The sequence below is a fragment of the Corvus moneduloides genome, chromosome 19, assembly GCF_009650955.1.
Source record: "Corvus moneduloides isolate bCorMon1 chromosome 19, bCorMon1.pri, whole genome shotgun sequence".
Taxonomy (NCBI): domain Eukaryota; kingdom Metazoa; phylum Chordata; class Aves; order Passeriformes; family Corvidae; genus Corvus; species Corvus moneduloides.
In genome coordinates this window covers 7,655,211-7,673,227 of record NC_045494.1, presented here as the reverse complement: position 1 = coordinate 7,673,227, position 18,017 = coordinate 7,655,211, and the positions used below count along the sequence as shown (strand labels likewise).

The following is an 18,017-nucleotide window of genomic DNA, read 5'->3' as shown; positions in this document are numbered from 1 at the left end:
AAGTGAGCCCTGGAGTCAACAGCCTCTCACTGAGGTCCACCCCAGCACCACTGAGTTCCCATTATTTGTCTTGTAGCCAAGACACAAATAGTTACAAAATACACAGCTGAAAAATAGTAACTTGTCTTCACCAGGGGCTTAGGCACATTAACAACTCCCTCAGCAGAGCAGCAAGGGATCTTTGCTGGCTCACGCCACTTACCACAGATCCATCTCAGCTGCTCTGAAGGGTGCTCAGTTGAAAGCAAGAAGTTCTAATGGAATCCCAACTCACATTTTGTTTTTTAAACTTCAGTTTTCTTGAATGGGAATCCAGCATTAAGCAGGATGCTGGCAAGCCACAAATTCTGCCACAAAGCTGACCAAGCTCTTCCTGTAATTTGTTTTAACCCCCTCTTTCCACCTGCTGCTCTCATTTCACATTGGAAGTATCAAGCCCCTTTGGTCAGGAATGCCTTCTCTGCACATTTTACACCTAGCACAGTGGAAACCAGCCCAGAACTAGGCATTTTTAACTCAATTTCAATACAAATCAGTGATAACTACACACTTGACATGTTACGTGCATTCACCAAGTTACATGGAGCAGATGACTGCCAACTGCTAAGAAACTATTCAAATATCTTCTCAAAACCCCAGCAAAGGATTTGTTGTATTTATGGAAAATATCTTTTTTTTTTTCTTATAAATAAATTATTTAAATGCATTTACGAATTTCCTGCAATTTTTGGCTTTTTATTTGTATAAATACATAGTCAAGATAAATATAACTCATTTCTTCTGAAACAGCAATTTTTCCTTTTCTTACAAAAACTGGGGCAAACAGCCAGCCTCAACCTAATTAAGAGCAGAGATGGCCTCTGATGCCTCTTATTACAGTAATTGTAAAAGCTGTTAAAGCCAAACAAGCAGCAATGGCAAGCATGGAATCATGGCTTGGGCTGTGCAAACAAGGATGCAGTTACACAGATAAGTGCATGCAGAAACAGCTTACACAAGCATGTAATCATTTTATTAGGTTAAGCTGAATTTTAAAGATTAAAGTGTATCTCAGATTGAAGAGGCATTTATGTCTAGCATCAATAGAGAGAATGAATATTTACTGTTACTAACAGAAATGAGCAGAACTGGTGTCACTGTAGCCTGGAGGCCAAACAGCTTTATTTCTCAAGGTAATCCTGTGTCTTGATAATAAAATAGATTTGTCTGCTAAATCTCCTCTTCTTCCTGATACAGCTGAAACTCCAAAGCAATTTCTCTTCCTTCACTCCCTCATACATGAAAGAGACCCTCAAGGAGGGGAAGGAGCGAGGGAGACAAAACTGAAACACTGACTTTATATAAAGTCCACACTGCAAAACTGGCGGAGTGTCAAACAGGAGAAAAAGTTCTGATGGCCCAGGCCTGCTCTAGAGGTCCCAGAAGCTAATCTGACCCACAAGCAGTCACAAGGGCAAACTGCAATCCCTACCTAAACTCAGCCAAGATGAGGACCCAGCTCTGAGTTTTATATGAAGTCTCAGCAATGCACTGCTGGCTGGAAAAGGCAGTGCTCTTTTTCCTGAAAGGCATCATCAGAGCAAGGCAATTAACCTATCTGCCCCTTTTCCCCAGCCTAGAAACATGGGAAGTAGAGGGAATTGCTCCCTTGTTCATGAGGTATTAGCTGACTTTGGTAAAGCAGCTTCTAGTCCCGTTGCTGTTCTCATGGGAAGAAGAGATCCATGGCAGCAGTGAAACAACACATTGAAATTAAAGCCAACTTAAAAAGAAAATACTTACATGGCACAGACAGGCATGTACATGGGACACACACACACCATGCATTTACCTAATGATCCATGAGAAGCTGATGTCCCCAGGAACGTGTTTTCTGACTGGCTTAAGTGTCCCTGGGGCTGATGGAGGAAATGCGATGAGAGGCTGACCGGTGGAGAAGGAGAGGCGGAGTGAAAGGAGGCAGAGCTTCCAAGGGACCCGGGGATATTTACAGGAGCAGAACTTTGCAGCAAACTCCCACCTGGACAAAGAACACACAGAGAGGATGGCTATGTATGACCACGAGGCGTGGGCACAGGCAGGAGTTCAGAGCAGGAGGTGTTAGGTTCCCTTTCTCCTCCCTGAGCCCCTCGGGATTCCCTCCACTTCTCCTGAGGTTTCATTCCCCTCTCAGCCTTTAAGAGGAGCACTGAAGCTGCCATCCCATGACCCACAGAGGTTAAGGCCCTCCACAGTTCAGTGGATTGCTCTTTGAGTGGCCAAAGGAACAAAAGGTTTTCTGAGCAGAGCTCGGTCCCTGTCAGCCTAGAGAAGATGAATTTGGTATCTGGTGAAATACTTTGTCATGAAAAATTCACTTCTAAAACATGTGCCTCTGCCTTTAATACTTCCAAACAACCTGTAGTGAGAAGACTGTCATGCTGGGTGAGCTCATGATCTCAACCACTAAAAACCAGTGACTCGTTACAGATACCTGAGTGCCTGGATCTACCAGTAATAAAAAACCCCAAATAAACAAAAGCCTAACCACAAAAGACATCAACTTCCCTTACACCAGAGGTTGTCCTGCCTGCCACTCACAGATTTAGGGAGATCTCAGCCCCGCTCTCTCCTCATCTATCTCCCCCCTTAGAAGGTCACCAGGTAACACCCAGGCCTGATGTGAAGAGAGGGAGAAGGGCAGGATCCCTAAGGCACGGCAGGTGGGGAGCAGCAGCAGCAGGGCTGGCAGCAGACAGGGACAGTAAACCTCCAGCAGGCTCTAATCTTTGGCAGGGAAGTGGAAGTGATATTCTTTCCACAGGTCCCTTCCTACCTCGATACAGCTCCAGGCAGTGCAGTTCCCTTGGAAACCTTCAGACAACCAGAGTTAGCTCCTGTTAAAACACCTGCTTTACACAGCAAGGGTAGCCAGAAACTACAACCACTTCCAAAAAAGTTACGAGACATTTCTTTTTTTCCCTGGACACCCATCAGAGACAGGTAGAAGAGGCCTTAGCCTACCTCCATGTATCAAAATGAGACAGACATTACAGGAACCAAATCAGCAGACCATGATGACACTCTGACAGATGGATGGCATTACCAGGTCAGTGAGTTTCCTGTTACAGCTAGGGAGAGTTTTCTGCTTAAGATGCGAATTGTTATACTTTGGCCTGATTTGAAATGCATCAGATGCCTTCTGGAGTCTACTTAAACACTAAAAAAAAAACAAAAAAAAAACGAAAAAAAAAGAAAAAAAAGAGAAAAAAAAAAAAAAGAAAAAAAATCAGGCAAGACCCATTCAGTCTCAAGAAACATCCCCAAGACACCTGGGCCCAATGGCAATAACTCAGCTCTGCTAGTCAGTAAGGGCAAGCTCTCACTTCAAAGATGCTCAGGGGTTGCCAGAGTTCGTTGTAATTGCTGTTTTAACCAATGTTATTTTGGGACTGGTTTTAGAGCTTGGTTGGGCTGGCTCCACTGAGGTGACTGGGCAACACTGCTTGGCAGAAGATAAAGAAAGCTCTGTTGCTTTCATGTACCTATCATGATGCCACTCGTGTGGGGCACTGTGCTGCTGTCAAATGTCTTCTCCAGGGCAGCCACTCCGAATTCATTCAGGTCCAGGTCATCCAAGGCAGACTCTGCCAGACACAGAGGTACCAATTATGTTATAAAGGACCAACAACTTCAAGAGATAGGATGGCCCAAAGAGCCTACATGCAGAGGAGCCTGTGCTCTCTACCTCTCAGGGCCCTACTCTCCATCCTGTTCTCAGATGGTTTGGCAGAAGTGTCATGGGCAGCTTTTCAGTTCAGGTTCTTTAACCTGACCTGTCTCCTTTTGTCTCAAAGTATTCCCAAATGGTTCATGGAAACAAAAATCTGATGAATTAACAGCAGATCCCACAAGTCTTCCCCAAACTGCTCTTTTAAGTCTGTCCCTTAGACACAGGAACACTGGCTTACGGCATGTCTGGGTCTGGTTTGTGCTTTGTCCCTGCTTTCCTGAAGAGCCACTTGGAAAAGAAATACAAGGAGAAGGGAACACTTGAAAAACATCTCTGAGGTTCACATATAGGGTAAAATAAAGCTTATTAATGCCTGAATCTGTTACATCTATTTGAACATGCCTCATCACTAATGATGATCAATATAATTCCATCCCACACATGCCCACTCATTTCTATTATTATTTTTAACAAATTAGTGAGATCACCTCAGAAACGTTACATTTAATTAAAAAAAGGAAAAAAAGAAAAAAAAGGAAGAAGAAAAACAGGTGACCAAAAAGCCTGTGCCTATCTAAGAGTGACTCCACTCTCTGGACTCTCCTGTTTTCCTTTCTCTTACAGCCTCTGTCCTACACCCTACAAAGGGTAAAGTCCTTACAATCTACCTGGTGGTAGCTCTGGCTGTAAAATTGTCATTTAGAACTAAGGGGTAGTAACTGTGGAAAATGCCCCTGTGATTTCCTGCCTAGTCCAAGACCTCTTTGTCACTTTGACAAAGCTAAAACTAAGGCCCTTTTACACCATGTGACATTCTGAGTGAATGGCTCAGAGGCCTTCAGTTGGTCCCGTGGGTGAATTTCATCCAAAATGACCTGCAGGAAACATCAGATGTGCCACAGTCACAGAACAAGCTTCAGGAATCTGCCAGCACTGACAGACACGGAAAACTGGAGGTCACTGGAACACCCACGTTATTCCAAGTCTCACATCTGGTGATCCATGGCTGAGGAAGCCCTATTTTCATAAGTGAAAAAGGCAAAGTTACCTATGACAGACTCAACGGTGTCACTGGTTGGGTAGAAGGGAAGGGCATTGGCATTCATGCCTGGAATGCTGCTGGTGCCAGCGGGGCTCGGGGGGGTTGCAGCCAGACTGGAGGTGATACTAGAGGAGATGCTGGATGTCAGTGGGCTCCCCACAGGGAGAATGCCCAGGATGTCCTGAAACAAGAGTGGGAAAAGGGAAAGAGGTAGGAAACAAAACATCTTTATAGAACAACCCCGTCAGAAACGTGCAGGAACGAGCCAAATGCCAGCAGCAAACCTGTTCCTGCCTGCTTCCAACCTGACAGATGGCTACTGCTTCCACTGGGCTGGGGGTGGGGAGAGATTAACAGCTTTTCTTTAATTTCTGTTGACTGTTCTCCATTCCAGGTCCCCCCCCTCCGTCCCCAGTATTCTAAACATCTTTCAGGCTGCCCCAGAATTAACTCCTGTGACCCACAGGTTGCATGCAATCACAGCCATGGGCCACACAATCACTCACTCAGACTTAGTTCAGCACACGACTTAGAACCTGATATTAAATTCTCTTTGCCAAATCCTTGAACTTAGATGACTCCAGAGATCCATTCCAGCTCAATTTTCTGTAATTTGAAGACTCTCTCCAGCACAGTTCAGCCCATGAACTACCCTGAATTCACTCAGGTCTAACTACTCACAAATAACACCTCCAGCAAATCATCCCATCTTCATAAAGTAATCCCTCCAGCTGAGCGTCCCTAATGGTGTCTGGACTGTTATTTACTCCCTGCAGAGCTGTCTGGATCCACAGATCTCTCTGTGGTGCTGCAAGCCCTGAGCTGGGTTCAGAGCCCTGCCAGCCGTTCCGTACCTGTTTGGGCTGTAACAAAGGTTGCTCCTGGCTCCTGTGTTCCAGGGAGTGGGACTTCATTTTTGCTTGCTGCAGTAAAGAAACAAAACAAAAGATAAGCAGAGGGATTATTTAGCAAAATTAAAAATGGCTGGCTGCTGGCTTTGGAGAGGCCATGGGAAACACAGTCCACTCCTCTCTTGGGCTGCTCAAGGCACTGGAGAATTTGGAGAGAGGGAAAGCTCAGCAAGCTGAAAACATCCCAAGTAATTTATTTTCTGTATACCAAGACATCACCCCTAGAGTTATGCAAAGACTCGTCACAATGACATTTGCCTTTAATGTTGCTGTAAGACCCCTGTTAGCACATCCTAAGAACCAAGATCAAAACCAAATTATTTTGCCTTGCTATAACTAACTCATCAGCCCTACTAGCATTTAACACCCAGAAAGGGCCAGAAATGGTGGGAGGCACACTGCATTGTTAAATTATGTAAATATTTTTTGGTTTGGGGAAAATAGAAGTATGTAGGTTATGTTTTCCCTCAAACTTTTCCAGCTCCCATCTACGACTGCAAAGTAAAACACAGTAATAAGTAACCAATTTTCAAAGCAACATCATCAAAACTACCTTTATAAAAATATCCTCCCCTCTTCCATGAACATAAGAGCTCAAAGGTAGAAAACATAAGTGTGGCCAAGGCTGTCTGGAATTGCAAAACTGCATGAATGCCAATACACTTTTAGAATCCCACTATCCAGGCTAAAAATTCAGCTTAAGGTCCTTTCAGCATTATATCCTTAATGGATATCAACTCTCTTGCCTTGCAACATCAGTCAGTTCTGCTGGGTTCAGCTGGGAAGTGGCCTCAGGAGCCTGTCAGTGGGTAACAGTCTGTCTGCAGGCCTTGCCCCCTTCCTCCCGTGCTGTGACATGGCACAGGGAGATCAATCCCACCCTCTGGGCACAGAGAGGCAGCAAAAACTGCTGGGAGTCAGCCCTGCTTGTTTTCTCACTCTCCAATCCCCCCAGTGTGAAAAACAGACATATTCCAGCCATGAAGTGCGCTCGATTTTCATCCCAAATCCAGGCAGGCACCAGCCCTGCAGGAGACTGAGGCACGATGTACAACAGCAGCACGCAAGGCACCACCCTGAGCTGAGGTGATACCCCTTGACTTCTTGGCCTGACCAGTCTCATGGCAAAGACAAATGACTGCTGCAGAGGGGTGACGTAACCAGACAGGCAAAAGAGCAGTGGAAGAATTCCTCCCTTGGTTTTACTTCATTAAATCATTTTCTCTGCTCAGCTCGATGCACGTGGGCAGATGAAGAGGTCAAAGCCTGGCAGACAGGCAGTTGGGAGATGGACACAAAGATCCTTCTGCAGTGAGGATCACTCTCTCCCACTTCCCTGAACACGTTCACAACACTGGAGCCCACGGCGGGCTCATTCCCCTGTGTGTGTGAGAGCTGCGTTCTGTGAGTGCCTCTGTGTGCGTCTGATAACGCTCCTGCTGCATCACCCAGCCCAGCCCTGCCCCGTTTGACACTCAGCTGAACACAAAATGTGCTATCTCACACGTCAGCAGCTGACGGGAGGGCACACACGCAGCCGTGCCCCCACTGAGAGGCTTCCTGCCAACACGGGGAGCTGGCTCTGCTGCAGTTAAGTCTTACTGGAAGTGCTTTTTTTCTTTAAGGAGGAGAAAAGTGAACATATTTCCAAGTTAGCCCCAATTCCCACTGCCCAGAATTCACACAACACAAGGGAAAAATAGAGCAAACCAAATGTCACCACTAAGCCAGTCTCCTTTAGCTCTGAATAACATTAGAAAGGGCACACATCGAGACAGACATACAAATGACAGGCTGAAATTCTCCAGCTCGCTCTGCTGCAGTCAAGGAAGAGAACAAGGGACATAAATTATGAGTGAAACTAAATGTTTTCTGACCAGCATGGAAGAAACCTACTGTGCTGTGTGTCAAGACTTGGGAACACCTCCTGGTCGTGGCATTCAAGTCCTTCCAGTGCAGCCAGCATTTTTCCAGCTTGCTAAATCTTTTGGGACTGGGGAAAAGTATTTTTAGCTTTAACTGCTGGCTCAGCCTTACCACAAACTATGTGGAATCTATTGAGACAGAAGGTGCATTTTTCATTCTACTAAGATAGAAACTATTTGTACCAATTCTACAGGGGAAAAATGACAAGCCTGTTGCAGAGCTGAGCCAGAGTTTCTCCTCTGATGTTTTCATACAGGAGTTGACAAAGTTAAATGCTTCATTATTGGTCTAATTTACAGGGTATATGAGAATCTCTGGTGCCCACTGCAGCCAGGGATTTACGGAAGTGAATTACAGAAGAATTTTTCACGTAAGTAATTATAGATTAAAGTAAAATTAAATCAGGACACTTAGGAGACACCTAATTTTGTCTGTAGAAGCCTAGCATAAGGCAACTGTGATTACTTCTGTCTATATCTTAATAGCTATTTATTCCTACTTAACACAGGTTTTGCTTAATTAAAGCCACATAATTAAGCAGCTACGTGAATACAGTATCTTTGTAGCACAGATCTGACTTTGGATACAAATGCTCATCATCTGGCCTTCCTTTTAGAAGCCCTATTCATGCTCCATCCCCTTTCTCCTTGGCTTAGGCTTGCTGCCCGTTTTCTCCAAAGCAGGGCCTCCCTGGCACCCTGCCTCTGCTGGCAGCAGACAGGGGTTCTCTCAGTCCTTCAGCTCTGGGTTCACTCCTCCTTTGCAGCAGAGGCCACAGAGAATGAGGACATGTTTTTCCTTTTGTTTCTAAACAACTGTTACAAGCTGCTGTGCCTGCAAGAAGTGCCAGGATCACAGCATGCTCTGCTCTTTACCCCCAAAGACGTGTTGCATCAATTTGCAGTTTCCTAAGGCACATCCCCCTTAAGCCAAACAAAGGGAGCATTGATAAGAGAGCACACATGCATATAGCTTAATCTGGATTTGACACTGCATCATTTTAATTAGACTAAACAGTGCTCAAGACTGGCCCTACTGCAAAGCTTGGCCATATTTTCCCAAGGCCATAAAAATAAATAAAACAAAACCCGTGGAGTCTGCTTCTGAACTACTTTATGCAAGACCTTGTCTGGACAGGATATTTCTACAGTTTTCTCACAGCAGTACAGGCTCATTAAGACTGACTTCTTTAATGTCACAGACCAGAGTTAAAACATAGCCAGGCTGAAAGCAGTGCTTCTTGTCCTCTCTTTTCTCAGGCAACACAGACCTGGTATTCTTATCCCGTTTTATACTTTTTTCCAAAAGAACTTGTAGGAGGTATTTTTGCAGGCACTTCCTCATACAAGTAGCTATTCCCCTCCCCCTAAATCAAGACACAATTACAAACCCAGTGAGAAATAAAAAGTGAAATAAAAACCCAAGCTCTGAGTTGGGCTCAGGTTAGAAGGGATGGTGCAGAGAAAGCATTAATTGTAACATCAAGAAAGGAAATTCACAGTAAGAAGCTGACTGTGGAAAAGCCCATGTGTGGCAAGAGATGGAAGAGACTGTTCCAGGCCTAGGGAACAGCACTAATAAGGCACGACACCAAGAAGAAGACTGAGAAAGCAGCGAGGCAAGACTTGAGATATCCAAAAGGGATAAGAGGGAATGTCATTAAGAGATGTGGGTTGGGTAATATTCAGAGGGTTCTTCAAATAAGAATGAGGAATTCTAATTTAACACAGAAGCCACGAGAGAGAGTTAAGGATCAGAATGATACAGCCACAGAAGCAAGAGACAACTAACAAGACATTTTTAATACACCAGAGGAATGGTGAACGGAGGACAAACCAAGTCATGGAGATCAAGGTAAGAGTTTGGAGTGGCAAGACAGAAAGAAGGATGAGTTTCCACGAGACAATACAGCAAAAGACACAGCAACTCTTGGCAAGGACCTAAACATGGAAAAAGAAAGAGCAAGAAGTGATGTGGGAAGCTTCCCAGAGTCAACACAAGACAGAAGCTGTGAGGGGTTAGGAAAACAAGCAGCAGCTTGACTTCTACAAACTGGGTGTGTGATGGCAGCAAGGGAGACAAGACCAGATGTGAAATGACAGAGGCTGGAAGGGAGGCTGAAAGCAACAGCAGAGATCCAGAAACTGCTCATGAGAACAGTGCTTTCCCATCAGAAAAAAATCCGCATTCAAGCTAGACTGGGCAATGTCTCATTCTTCCTCATCCCCCCAATTCTTCCAACCAATATTCCCCACTAACCTGGCATTTGAAACTCTTCAAATACTCGGCCCCCACCTGATCTTCTCGCTCAAACCCCGGTGCTTTCTTGTAGCTGCCAGCTGCTGTGACTGAGTCTGGAGGAAAACCAATGGTCTCCAAGCTGTGGGGCTTCCCAATGGCACCGGGAGGAGACCCACATATATTAGATGGGCTTCCAAGACTGCTGTTCCTACAAAGAATCTAACACAGGGAACAAGTGTCAGGAAAGTACAGCCAGACAGCAGGAACCGCTCAAAGAGATGCATCCATGGAAGTGCTCAATCACGTCACTGTTTGTAGATTGATTACACTGACAGCCAACACAACCATACAAGCTTCCAGTAAACACTAATTAAAAAACCAGGAAAAAGCTCTGCTGGATTTTTACAGTCCCACAATTATGGTTTTATTGTTGTTGCTTTGGAGTGCAGTCTTGTAAAACCCAGCCTACAGCTCTAGGGACATTTATTCTTTCTGAGGCCTCAGAGGTGACTGATCAGGTTCCCAACATGACCATAAGTCTCTTCTCCTTCCTTAGGCTACCGTGGGTCCTGTCTGACTCTGGGCAGTGGTGTGGAACCTGGAAAGGTGCTGTGGCAGTCACAACAATCAGGTGTATCTGAGCTATATGCAAACTGTATTTTTTGCTTTTCCAGTTGGAAATCTCAAAGTTTTAATGCAGACACAAGTCAGGTATCAACAACTGCATTAAAAAAACCCAATGATTTCCAACACTTCCATTCTTTGGACTAATACCAGGGATCACAATCACATGCAACAAGGCTAGTTTTGCACTGTAGATGAAGCCACAGACAGCAGCAAAGGAAGTTGAGTTTTAGAGAATGTGTCCACCTGGATGAACACAAATATCCCATTTCTCTGGGACAAGAAATTATTTGCCTCCACTGGCAAGCACAACTGTGCTTCAGACATCACAGATTCAAACATGGCACAGTCTGGGCTGGCATTAGCGGGGAAAAAAAAAAAAAAGGAGCAGCCTACAATGTTTTGATTTTATTTTCATACAGACATTCTGCTGTCCACGCTTCCCTACAGTCGCAAAGATAACTACTCACTGTGGTGGAGGTGGGGCTAGTTGGCAGAGTTCCTGATTTATTCCACACCTACAGTACAAATACAAAACAGAACAGGCCACGTGAGGCTGGCTGCTACAGGGACCTTTTTCTCTGATTAATTCATCATGTAAAATGATCACCAGCAAAGCCATATTTGTTTGCAAGCTACATGCAGATGCCCTGTGGATGATGAAGTCATAGACAGACATGTGTTGCCATTTGGCACATATCCAAGGCTTAGGAAAGACTGTTTAAAAGACTTAAGAGCTTGAGATAGACAAGACCTAAACATTCTAAAAGTAGGAAATATCTTCAACTGCCCTGCAGTTTTCAGAGAATTTAAACAATACCTTCATAAGATGGAGGGGTTTTGCTTTTTACTGCTTTCCAGAGTGTTATTTAGTAAGAGACAACATTATGTCCAGACTTTTCAAGATCTGTTTGGAATTCTACCTGCAATCCAATTCAGAACAGCTATGAACTGTTAGGTTGGCTCAAACACAGCTTCTCTTTTCAAAGAGAGGGAATAAAATAAAGCAGAGGTCCTAGATGAGTTCACCTCAGTCTGACCAGTTTCAAACGAGTTAAACTCATGTCATTGTACCTTCTCAAAATCTCAGCCAACAATTTGAAAAGGCTACACACCTTATCAAGTGCAGTGCAAACAGGAAAGACTTAAACAAAAAAGAAAAGCTAAGTAAAAATGCAGTCTAGCATTCCATGGGTTTCTAATGTGACTTTGAGTATCTGTTCAGCATTTAGACATCTCCTTTCTTGTATGGACAACTAGCTACCAACAGTCTGGGGCATTACTGAAACATACCCCAGAGTTTAGCTATTTCCAGAAGTACAAGAGGGAGGGAACTAAGGATATCCTATAATGCAATACACAATATGCACAGGCTAAGGCTCTGAGATTACATATGTAAACAAACTCAATTGCAGTTATGTACTTTAGAGCTTGTTGGCTCACAGCCTTTAACTACAGGTCTTGGAAGCTAAGCCCAATATGTACCTCCAGACAGGAAGGAGTTGGACTTCGTGTGCGGATGTATTCCACTTTCCTGAAAGTACATCAACAAACCCTGCACAGAAAGGAAGGCCTGGAATTTTTATAGGTGAGAGGACAACACTAAAGCCACTGAATGTATGTTCCAAAAAACCAGATCCCTCTAAAAAGTGAGGAGCTGAGAACTAAAAGAAAAATCTCATATCCTCTGGGCTTTTGGATACTTTTCTTGGGAGAAAGAACAGTGACTCAGAGAAACACAGATTTGCACAATATGGACAAGGCTTCTCCACAGGGCTACATACATTGCTAAGGTCTGGGGCATGTGGGCTGGAAGGGCTGACTGGAACAGAGTCCCCAGCTGCTGAGGGCATGTACATCACTGGTGCTGTCTGGGTGGGGCTGGACACGGCCGAGGATTGCTGTAAATCTTCACTGAGCGCGGGCTCTGCGGGAGACAAAGCACAGGGAACACCACTCAAAGCTGGGCAATTGCCATGGAGCACGAGACATTTAGGAACAAGAACACCCAGATATTCCTGAGAGAAAACATACTCCACAAGCACTTACTTATAAATATAGAAGTAAGGGGAAACCTTATTTGGCTGATTTGCTTATCTAATATTCCTCACGTTTTTACTGTCATCACATACACACTGTGCTGCTCTTTAGCTCATTAATGCTGCTCCAAAATTATCTTCCCTGGATGAATTGCATGTTATTCATTCAGCTCTCTTGAACTAAGCAGAGTTTCCTTCTTTGCTAGGCACAAAGTTGATGGGTGCACTATAATTAGCTGAGCGAGTTAAAGTTTCCATCTGTGCTCAGTACAAACCATTACAAAAAAAAAGTGGCACTGGTTTGGAAGGTAGAGATGCTTTAGATTTGTAGGATTTACATCTAACACTCAGCATCTTCACAAAAACTATAGAATTGACACTACATCCATATTTCAGTATCCTCAAAATGCTGGTTTCTTGCTATTAACCAGTAAAACTCAGGTTAAGAGCAGATATAATAAATGGACTCCTGTTATTTTAATTGAATTAGGCTGTCAGTGTTCACCTTGCTAAGGAAGGACTAAATCCATAAGACAGCACAAGAAATAACCAAGCTGGAATGGTGCAAGTGCCACAGAATGTTACTCTAAGTAACATAATATCAAGTGTAGTAATCTTATTAGGAATAAGGCATCCCTAATCAAAAATACTATGTTATACCCAAGGAAGTTTGCTAAACATTGTTCCTTTATCAAGATTTCATTTCCTAAAGCTTGCTGGATCCCACTGTGTAGTTGCACTGCTGTGTTTTGGGCCATTACAGCCCACAGCTTCAGCTATAATTACTTGCTTGTCAACAAGGCTTCCTATAAAAGGAACTGCATAACCTGTAGAGAATTTACTCTCCCCGTTCCGTGTCAAAGGCAGCAATTACTAATTCCCTCATTTACAAAGGATAATCAAATAACAGAGAGATTTTCTCAAGGCCATGTAGTGAGTCAGTATCAGAACAAATCTAGTGAGTAACCTGCTCTAATTGTTGCAAATTCAGCAGTGAGATTGCAGTGCAGCAACTGAGGAGGAGCCCTAGGACAGGAACTAACCATTATTTATGAATGCTAGGACTACCTGCACGTAGAAATTCCACAACCAAAACTGCATCACTAGTTCCTAGTTGATTAAAGTGAGGATTGAAATAATGCCCTATAAGTCAGGGAGCTATTGAGAAAAGAGGATTTGAGATAAAGCAGCAAAAAAAGAGCCGCATATTTTTCTTCTCCAACCCGACTAAAGACTTAAACTCTAAGTAAAACTTCATAAAGAGTAAAATAACATTTTTTTAAATGGATCAATAAATTATCTATAATCAGCAATTTTATCTTCAGCTTTTTAAGATACAACACTTGGCAATTTAGCTACAGGTCATCCATGTACAGAAGAGAAGCAGCCTTCTCCACTTCCATCCTCCTGAACTGACACCCAGAGAACTGAGCAGGTGAGAGGGAACAGAGGGAGGTCCTTCAAGAGACAGCACAGTGAGAGCTAAAGGCTGAGTCCTACAGACACCTACTGCCTCCAGCTCTGCCAACACCTCCCACACCAGCACAGTTCTATAGAAATCAAAGTTAACCCTTCACAGAAGCTCTAGTTTTGCAGCTCTACATTTAAACTCTCTTGGGCAGAAGCTTTCCATAGCTCAAATATCCAGGAAAGATGAGAGAAGTAGTGCACGTACGTTCTACGTGTGCAAAGGCACAGAAGGGTCCTCGGGGACAGCTGCCAGACTGCTGCATATCATTGCATTTGGTGGATTTGTAGATCTAAGGATGGGGAAAAAAAAAAAGAAACAAAAAAACCACCAAACAGAAATGAACAGAAAATAACAGTGACCAGCAGGTACAGAAGTACTATGAAGAAACTTGACAGCAAGGTAGGGACACAGATAAGAGATGCAAAGGCCAGCAGAGCTCAGGGTGACCATTTCAGTGCTTTGCTTCAAAGAAAGGAAAACCCACTATAGTTCTGGAAACACCAAAATATGCCCATGACAGCTAAAGCTCACCCACAGACCAACCCACCACACACCAGCTCACCCAAAGGTCACCATCTGCCATGAAGTCCCTCAGTCTCATTGGAAGCTCCATGGACATTACAAATGGCAAAAGGTAGGAAACAGCTGACAGATGACAGCACAGAAAGTTGCAGCCACATGTTTGCAAGGAAAATAACAAACCATTGACAAGGACTGTAGCAAATGGATTATTCCCTTTCCCCCCAGTTTGACAGGCGGTGACAATGGTTACTGTGCAGATACGGGCCCCACAAAGCTTTTCAACACTGTAACATGAAGCAGACTACGAAAAGGTCTTAATTACACTTTCTGTAAGGATATTGGAATGCTCTGGGCATGCTCACAGCTAAGAGCCTGGTGGTGTTTAGCGCTATCAACATGAACCACAAACTCTTAAGTCAAGGAAACAGATGCTGTTTGCTCACATGCAGACCCACATGGTGCTTTCCAAAGGACCCCCACACGTGAGACTGCTCCTACACTTGAGTTTTCCCCCACTTTTCTTACCTCCTCCCATACAGTCTATTCTGTCAAGCAGCTGAATTGCTGCTTACTCCCAACATGCAGCTTCTCTGTATCCCAGGACCACACTAACAAGCAGCCCACATCCCTCTCCCACCTGCGACAGTAATTTCCTTTGTAGGACTGGAATGCTTTTGCTTTTCTAAACAGAGCGAGGAGGTTACTGTACCTCTGGATGGAACTGCTGTTCTGTGCGAGTGTGGCAGTACTGGCAGGAGTCTCCATTTTCACACTTACTGGGATCTCCCCACTCGTCCCCGTGCTTCACACTGGGACACGGCGAAGATCTGTGGAAATAAGGCAGCAGGGGAATGTATCAGACTCCCAGACGTGCTCTGAGCTTTGATTACTTTGAGCGGGTGGAGGGAGGTGATTCTCCCCCTCTGATCCACTCCTGGAGGACTGCATCCAGCTCTGGGTCCCCCAGCAACAGAAGGACACGGACCTGCTGGAGCAAGTCCAGAGAAAGCCAAAAAGGTGCTCTGAGGGTCCCTCTGCTCTGGAGTCAGGCTGGGAGCACTGGGGGTGTTCAGCCTGGAGAAGAGAAGGCTCCAGGGAGACCTTAAAGCCCCTTCCAGTGCCTAAAGGGGCTCCAAGAGAGCTGGAGGGGGACTTTGGACAAGGGCCTGAAGTGCCAGAACAAGGGGGAATGGCTTTAAATGGAAAGAGAATAGGTGTAGATTAAATACCAAGGGAGAAATTCTTCCCTGTGAGGGTGGCGAGGCCCTGGCACAGGGTGCCCAGAGAAGCTGTGGCTGCTCCATCCCTGGAATTGTTCAAAGCCAGGCTGGATGGGGCTTGGAGCACCCTGGGATAGAGGAAGGTGTCCCTGCCCATGGCAGGGGGTGGAACGAGATGAGCTTTATGGTCCCTTCCAACCCAAACCATTCTGTGATGTTACAATTCCTCAGACGGGGGCAGGTCTGGCTGCTCACCCTCAGCTGTACAATCTGCTTGGCTGCTGCTTCCCCAGCCCCCACCCAGCTGCTATTGCATCTTCTCCGCCTTCTTCCAATTTCCCAATGAAAAAACCATGGCTTAATTCTCCATTTGAAACCAAATACAACTTGAACCAGCATTACAATATTAGCAGCTGATGTGATTAGTGTCAGAGACGGTGGGTCTGGTTTCTGTTTTGGAACTGCACCTTCATAGAAAGCTAAGAAGTTAATTGGCTAATCCTAAAACACATAATACCCTTACAGCAGTATGTTTCCAGGTTTATAGTGTGGCCATGTGGAAAAGAGGCTGAGTCAGGTCACCGGGGAAAAGGCAAGTCCGTTTTCTTTCTCCCAGCCAGGAACAGTTCCTTTTCCCAGATCTGAATTTTTGCCGTGACCTACTTCCCCTGCTCTTTATGCTCTTAACCATTCCCTCAAACAACAGCAGAGGGAAGCAGATAGCAGCACCAGCACAGTCACATCAGCTGGGGTGGGGAAAACACAGGAGCAAGTGGAGAGCAGCAGAGAAGCTTTCACCTCTTCCCCTCCCAAAGGGCTCAGGGAGGGGCAAAAAGCACATAGCTGCTGCCTGAAGACTGACCTAGTGGTTCTATTTCTCCTTAAAGTGTTGAGATTAACATTCCTTTGATTGCTGTCTGTTTAACTTTTTTTAAATAGAGAATTTCAGTGCCAATTCAAAAATTTCTGTGAATGTTGGGGGTGGGGAAGAGAAGCGAGAACATCCCTGGTATTTTCTTTCCTGGCTTTCTGGTCAGCTCCTATGTTTTTCAAAAAGGAACTAAGGAAAAGCCCCACTGAGACCACAACAAAAGCTCTGTTGTGTTGGAGGAAATGAGGGCCTATAATTTGGATGAAATGCGTTCAGGGAGACACAGCACGCTGAAAAATCCAGCGACAGCTGAGTGACAGAACACCCCGGTGCCTCAAAAGCAGAGCCTTTAGCAGCTGGTTAGGAATGCATGTCCAGCTACAGTCCCTCCTCACGATCCCCATCAGCAGGCATACACAACAAGCAGCCTGATCATTCTGAATCCTTTACCATGAAAACACTGTTGTGTGAGTTTGTTTCTAGATGGGGATTAAAACTTTCTTTTGTTTTCTTTTCCCTGCACTGCTTTCTAAAGCAGAGGTTTATGTGGCAAGGGAAAGCCAGACACAGGTTCTCTTTGCTATAAAATCAGAGTTGTAACACGATTTAACAATTCCTGTATTAGAGTACTGGTTACTATACACAGGAAAACTCCTTGTTTAGTTTGTTCTCTTTCTGCTAAGAAGAAATAATAGTCCCTAACATCTCTCAGTACACGACTTGGAAATATACTAAAACCAACTATCTAGTGGTCAAAATCCTGCCTCCTTCACCCCAGATTTCCAATACACTGCACCACTGAGCTAGGAAGTACAATATCCAGGACCACAGTACCTGTATTTGTGTTTTCTTGGACTTCTTCTTCTGTCTTTGCTATTGTGGTAGTAGGGACAGGCATAACCCTGGCGACAGAGCCGGGGGGGTTTCTTACACTGCTCTGTCTTGTAATTTCCCAACACATACGTTGTATCTGCAAAAAAACCCCAGTGAGTCAAGAGAGATGACCACAATCCATATTTACTGCAGAAAAGTTTGGGACAGGAGCAGGCACTCCATGGAAACCAAACTCCCAGCCCCACAGACCCTCAGTGACACTCACCTTGCCACCTGGGCTCCTCACTGAGTATTTTCTCTATCATGGCATGGCTGGCAGCGACTGCAGACTGACCCTCAATGCCTCCTTCAGATGTTGTCTGACCATTCTGTAAAGCCTCCATCGCCTGAAGCTCTCTTCAGGGACAGAGTTAAATGAACAAACAGACCGAGCAGAGGAAGAGTCAGATAAATGTGTATAAAAACTGACATACTGGAGCGTTTGCTAAGTGGGTGCATTTCAGCCCTGCATGTTTTGTCAGAACATCTTTAGCTGAACAGCAACTGCAATAAAAAAAAAGCCTTCATTCCCTGGGAATTCCAGATGCACTGTTTTGACCCCCTT

General features: G+C 44.7%; 1 protein-coding gene across 6 annotated transcripts in view; it reads right to left on the bottom strand.

Moving 5' to 3' along the window:
- UNK (unk zinc finger) overlaps nt 1-18,017 on the bottom strand; it is a 45,153-nt gene that overhangs the window by 6,480 nt on the left and 20,656 nt on the right. For 3 of the 6 annotated variants that reach the window (XM_032129243.1, XM_032129239.1, XM_032129241.1), the window contains exons 4-14: nt 17,679-17,809; nt 17,414-17,549; nt 15,198-15,315; nt 14,171-14,255; nt 12,241-12,383; nt 10,927-10,974; nt 9,851-10,051; nt 5,609-5,677; nt 4,761-4,935; nt 3,525-3,626; nt 1,832-2,020 (exon numbers count right to left, since the gene is read on the bottom strand). In XM_032129243.1, coding sequence (XP_031985134.1) covers nt 1,832-2,020; nt 3,525-3,626; nt 4,761-4,935; nt 5,609-5,677; nt 9,851-10,051; nt 10,927-10,974; nt 12,241-12,383; nt 14,171-14,255; nt 15,198-15,315; nt 17,414-17,549; nt 17,679-17,809 — 1,397 coding nt within the window. The remainder of the gene's footprint in view (nt 1-1,831; nt 2,021-3,524; nt 3,627-4,760; nt 4,936-5,608; nt 5,678-9,850; nt 10,052-10,926; nt 10,975-12,240; nt 12,384-14,170; nt 14,256-15,197; nt 15,316-17,413; nt 17,550-17,678; nt 17,810-18,017) is intronic. The other 3 variants (XM_032129244.1, XM_032129240.1, XM_032129245.1) reach the window with 3 other exon arrangements.